At 60.0% G+C, this 5,911-nt stretch overlaps 1 protein-coding gene across 1 annotated transcript; it reads left to right on the top strand.

Annotated features, from left to right (window-relative positions):
* The first annotated feature begins 1,350 nt into the window (after nt 1-1,350).
* LOC103637295 (zinc finger CCCH domain-containing protein 33) lies at nt 1,351-3,895 on the top strand. The gene has a single exon (XM_020542730.3). The coding sequence runs from the start codon at nt 1,351-1,353 to the stop codon at nt 3,541-3,543; it is 2,193 nt and encodes a 730-aa protein (XP_020398319.2). The 3' UTR covers nt 3,544-3,895.
* The last annotated feature ends 2,016 nt before the right edge of the window (nt 3,896-5,911 follow it).

Below are 5,911 nucleotides of genomic sequence, written 5' to 3'. Positions count from 1 at the left end.
CATCGCCTTATCATCCTCCTCCAGGGATAGCATGGTGCGTCCCATTCTATCCATCGCCGATGTGTTGTCCTACTCATGTGTGGGGTGGTACGGCGATGAATTTGTATTACTGGCCCAATCCGTTTGCTTATTTGGGCTGGGGGCACCACAAGTTTTTGCCTATTGACAGGTTGATCAGATAGACATGGTTGAAGAGGATGCGATCCGAAACGGTCTCTGTGCATTAAAGTCCCATCAAGTATTTATATTATCTGATCGCAAGAGCCGATGACTTGCATCGAGCTGAGTCCTTACTTCGGAAAAAAAAACCTCATGAGGTCAATTGTTTCCGAAGTTTTCGCTAATGCTTTTGGTTCGCCATGCTCCACCAAAAGGCAGGGGGCATATGTTGGACACCAAAATGAGCGGACGGTCCGGCCCATGGGCCCGGACGGTCCGCGTGTCCCGAGATTAGATTAACTCGGATGTTTATCCTTATCTCGTGCGTGGTTATCCATCTAATCACGTGGGAGTTTGTTGGCTATCTCTTAGGAAAAGGTCCAGACCTCCTCCCCTATAAATATAAAGGGGTACGACCGATTGAGAACCCCCCGAACACATTCCAATCGAACCAATTACCTTACTTACTTTTCCTGCCCTAGGAGTAGATGTAGCATAGTTCTAGTTGTAGCCTTCCGCATATCCACCTCCACCCCTAGTCGACTCTACGTCGTCTAGATCCGTCTTGGGTGGCCTGCCGATCCCAAGACGACCCTAGGATCTCACCCCTCCCGGGGGGCAAGATCTAGTTGTCCATCCAAGACCTCTTCCTCGATTTGATCTCTTAATTCCTAGGCGACTCCACGTCGTCTGGGGACGCCCCGGGTGACCTGTCGACCCGGAGCACCTTAAGATCTTTTCCCCCAGGGGACGAGATCTAGATTCCAGCAAGGAGGAGGAAGACGACCCTGTCACCAGGTCGCGGACCGTCCGGCCCAGAGCTGCGGACCGTCCGGTGTGACGCAGGGAAGACACCGCTCCTGCGCCCAGGTCGCGAACCGTCCGGCCCAAGGCCGCGGACCGTCCGCGCCGTCGCAGAGGGCACTACCAGGCGATCCGGCGACCTGTCGCAGGCCGCCACTACTGTTCACCTTGCGGAGCCGAACCCAAGGTGCCAAGCACCGCTAAGCGGTTCATTATAGTGTTTGGTGACAAAAAGGCACCAACACATCTTAATAAAGATACCAAGAGCAAAAGAAGAATCATTCACCCGTGTCTGCACACGGCACGCACGGGGAAGTTAGCAAGCAACTAGCTGTACATTTAAAAATAAAGAACAAAGACCGTGAAGGAAAAACGAAAGGAGCACGAATGAGCGGCTTGTGCGCGTCCTCCTCTTTAGACCACGCGAGCTCGGCGACGCCAGAAAATGTCCCTCCTTTTCCCCTTCTTTCCGCAAACAAACAAACGTTTGCGAAAGCCATACACAGGGACACGAGAGAGACCGAGGCAAGAGAGAAGAGACCATCCAGGCTGCTTCGTGTCCGTCTCCGTCTCCTTCCCTATGACCCTATCACACTCTCATCTCACCCCACCCCGCGCCCTGGCTTTTCTATCCTCCATTATTCTCCCCTCCCCACGTACCCCACCTCCCTCTACATATACCCCACTCTCATCTCATCTCACCTCCTCCTCAACGCACCACCCACCCACCCACGCCACCGTGTGGTCCGAGTCCGACCCTGTGACTGTGAGTACTACTACCCCAGCATGTGCTCAGGACCTCGCAAGCCGTCCACCCCTCCTCTCCCGGCGGAGACGGCGACGGCCAAGAACTCCTCGGTGATGGCGACGGCACTCCTGCTCGAGCTGGCGGCGGCGGACGACGTGGTGGCGTTCAGGCGCGCCGCGGAGGATGACAAAGCCCCGGCCTTGGACGCCGTGGGCCACTGGTACGGCCCGTCCGCCGCGGGCGCGGGCGCGGCCGCCGGCCGCCCCCGCCTCGAGGCGCGCACGCCGACCATGGTCGCCGCGCTCTACGGCAGCACGGCGGTGCTGGCGTACGTGCTGTCCTCCGCGCCGGCAGAGGCCGCGCGCGCGTCGCCCACGGACGGCGCCACGCCGCTCCACCTCGCTGCGGCCGGCGGCGCCCCGGCCGCCGTCGCGGCCGCGCACATCCTCCTCGCCGCGGGCGCGTCCGCGGACGCGCGCGCCTTCTCGGGCCTCCGCGCCGGGGACCTCCTCCTCCCGCGCGCCGCCGCCGCCGCCGCCGCCGACGCGGACCGGGCGCTCCGCGTGCTCCTCAAGTCCCCCGCGGCGTCACCGTCGTCCTCGCCCAAGAAGTCCGCCTCGCCGCCGCCGGCCCCGGAGGCGAGGAAGGAGTACCCGCCCGACCTGACGCTGCCGGACCTCAAGAGCGGGCTGTTCAGCACCGACGAGTTCCGCATGTACAGCTTCAAGGTGAAGCCCTGCTCCCGCGCCTACTCGCACGACTGGACCGAGTGCCCCTTCGTGCACCCGGGCGAGAACGCGCGGCGCCGCGACCCGCGCCGCTACTCCTACAGCTGCGTGCCCTGCCCCGAGTTCCGTAAGGGCGGCGCCTGCCGCAAGGGCGACGGCTGCGAGTACGCGCACGGCGTCTTCGAGTGCTGGCTCCACCCGGCGCAGTACCGGACGCGCCTCTGCAAGGACGAGGTGGGCTGCGCGCGCCGCATCTGCTTCTTCGCGCACAAGCGCGAGGAGCTCCGCGCCGTCAACCCCTCCGCGGTGTCCGTCGGCATGCAGATGCAGCCCACCGTGTCGCCGCCGCCGCCCAGCGGCCTCGGCGACATGCTCAGCCCGGCGGCCTGGCCCTCCTCCCCGGCGAGCAGGCTCAACAAGGCCGCGCTCGGCGGCGGCCGGGACCTGGACCTGGACCAGTACCAGCACATGCTGTTCGACACGGTGTCGTCGCCGAGGGCCAACTGGGGCTCGGCCGGCGGGATCGGCTCGCCGCTTCCCCCCGCCAGGGCCGTGCCGGACTACGCCGACCTGCTCGGCTCCGTCGACGCGGCCAGCATGTTGTCCCAGCTGCACGCGCTGTCGCTGAAGCAGGCCGGCGGCGACATGCCGGCATACGGCTCCATGGTGGCGGACACGCAGCCGCACATGGCGACGACGTCGCCCATGGTGGGCCTGGGCTCCAGCACCGCGTTCGGGCTCGACCACTCCATGGCCAAGGCCATCCTGAGCTCCCGCGCCTCCGCGTTCGCCAAGCGCAGCCAGAGCTTCGTCGACCGCGGCGGCCGCGCCCCGGCCGCGCGCTCGCTCATGTCGCAGCAGGCCGCCGCCGCCGGCGCGCCGCCCGTGCTCTCCGACTGGGCTTCGCCGGACGGCAGGCTGGACTGGGGAGTCCAGGGCGACGAGCTGCACAAGTTCCGCAAGTCCGCATCGTTCGCGTTCCGCGCGCGATCCCCACCGCCCCCCGCCGAGCCGGACGTCTCGTGGGTCAGCTCTCTTGTCAAGGACGGCCACGCCGGCGACATATTTGCGCAGTGGCCGGAGCTGGAGCAGATGGTGGCCTGATCCACCGGCCCTCACTGGCTCATAGCATCTAGCTGACCAAAGTTATTTCCTTGAATCATTTTTTCCCCTCCTTTCTTTGCTTAATTCCATTCGTACGAGATGTTTTTTTTACTAGTACATAGATAGGGCTGTTTCACAATAACATTTGGTCATCAACAAGAAGCATAGATACCCAAAGGGAGCTTTATAGTATACTGATGAGGAGGAACAGCCATCGGTTTATAAATAGTTGTACACACGAATTCCCTACATCACAAAGGAGTTTATATTTATTTTACTTGATGTATAAGATATCGGCAGACACGGTAAGATTTGATTCATGTGCTTTCCGCATGGCGACAATTGAGACGAACAGTAAGATTTGATTCATGTGCTTTCCGCATGGCGACAATTGAGACGAACACTAAGGTCTCGTTTGTTTCCTTTTATTTTGAGGAATTATAATCTTACTAATGGAATAGACTATTTTTTTAGAATGTGACATTCCACTATTTTTCAAAGTTATCATATAAACCTATCTTAAATTCATGTTGTGAGAGATGGAAATTGATTCTATAGATTTACATGCTATGTTTCCGATGTACAATTTATAGCACATTATTCTACTTGCTTTGCTATAACATAAATGTAGTATATAATTATCTCTCATATTATTTAGAATAATATACAAATATATTACATATATAAATATATGAACTTAATTAGTTTTGTCTAAATTATAATTATTAAAATGAAATTCAATTCTAACGAAACAAACGGGGCCTAAGAGAAATTTCACGCTTAACCGCCGTACTCTTCGCTTGGATGTGATTAAAGATATCAATAGGTAATCGAAACTCGATGAGTTTTTACGCTATTAGGGTACGAGTTTGGTTCAATTTTTCATACACATGGATTTTGTCGGCGTTTCGAAACCCGGGGGGTCCCTGGACCGACGAGTGAATTGTCGCCGCGTGCCCCAGCCCAGATGGGTCGGCGCGAGACGGAGCGCGAAGGGGGAGGCAGCCGGAGGGAGACGGGCGTGAGAGGTGGAATCCCGCGGCCTTCGTGTTTGTCCCGCGCCCAGGTCGGGTGCGCTTGCAGTAGGAGGTTACAAGCGTCCACGCGGGAGGGAGCGAGCGGCCTCGCGCGAGCGCCGTCCCGTCCTTCCCCGCGCGGTCAACCCTCTGTAAGAGGGCCCTGGTCCTTCCTTTTATAGGCGCAAGAAGAGGATCCAGGTGTACAATGGGGGGTGTAGCAGTGTGCTAACGTGTCTAGCGAAGGAGAGCTAGCGCCCTAAGTACATGCCAACGTGGCAGCCGGAGAGGTTTTGGCACCCGGTTCGTGTGGTGTCGTGGCCGTCGGAGGAGCGCTGGAGCCTGGCGGAAGGACAGCTGTCGGGGCTGTCGAGTCCTTGCTGACGTCCTCTTGCTTCCGTAAGGGGGCTGAGAGCCGCCGTCGTCATAGAGCGTGCGGGGCGCCATCATTACTTGTCTGGCGGAGCGAGCCAGATGGGACGACGGTCTTGTTTCCCGTAGCCTGAGTCAGCTTGGGGTAGGGTAATGATGGCGCCTCCTGTTGACGTGGTCGGTCTGTGCCCTGGGTTGGGCGACGTGGAGGCTCCTCCGAGGTCGAGGTCGAGTCTGTCTTCCGAGGCCGAGGTCGAGTCCGAGCCCCCGGGTTGGGCGAGGCGGAGACCGTCGGCTAAGGCCAGGGCTGAGTCCGACCCCTGGGGTCGGGCGAAGCGGAGTTCGTCGTCTTCCGAGGCTGAGCCCGAGTCCGAGCCCTGGGGTCGGGCGAAGCGGAGTTCGTCGTCTTCCGGGGCTGAGGCCGAGTCCGAGCCCTGGGGTCGAGCGAAGCGGGGTTCGTCGTCTTCCGAGGCTGAGCCCGAGTCCGAGCCCTGGGGTCGGGCGAAGCGGCGTTCGTCGTCTTCCGGGGCTGAGCCTGAGTCCGAGCCCTGGGGTCGGGCGAAGCGGAGTTCGTCGTCTTCCGGGGCTAAGCCCGAGTCCGAGCCCTGGGGTCGAGCGAAGCGGAGTTTCCTATGGCGCCTGAGGCTTGGCCTGGTTGCTGTCAGCCTCACTCTGTCGAGTGGCACAGCAGTCGGAGCGGCGCAGGCGGCGCTGTCCTCTTATCAGACCGGTCAGTGGAGCGGCGAAGTGACTACGGTCACTTCGGCTCTGTCGACTGGAGGGCGTGCGTCAGGATAAAGGTGTCAGGCCACCTTTGCATTAAATGCCCCTGCGATTTGGTCGGTTGGCGTGGCGATTTGGCCAAGGTTGCTTCTTGGTGAACACTGGGCCTCGGGCGAGCCGAAAGTATGTCCGTTGCTGGAGGGGGGCCTCGGGCGAGACGTAGATCCTCCGGGGTCGGCTGCCCTTGCCCGAGGCTG

The sequence above is a fragment of the Zea mays genome, chromosome 8, assembly GCF_902167145.1.
Source record: "Zea mays cultivar B73 chromosome 8, Zm-B73-REFERENCE-NAM-5.0, whole genome shotgun sequence".
NCBI classification, from domain to species: domain Eukaryota; kingdom Viridiplantae; phylum Streptophyta; class Magnoliopsida; order Poales; family Poaceae; genus Zea; species Zea mays.
The sequence above is the reverse complement of the archived record's forward strand: the minus strand, read 5'-3'. Positions and strand labels throughout refer to the sequence as shown.

Excerpts from the sequence above, each read along its gene's own strand:
- LOC103637295 (XM_020542730.3), top strand. The coding sequence starts at position 1,351 with ATGAGCGGCTTGTGCGCGTCCTCCTCTTTAGACCACGCGAGCTCGGCG.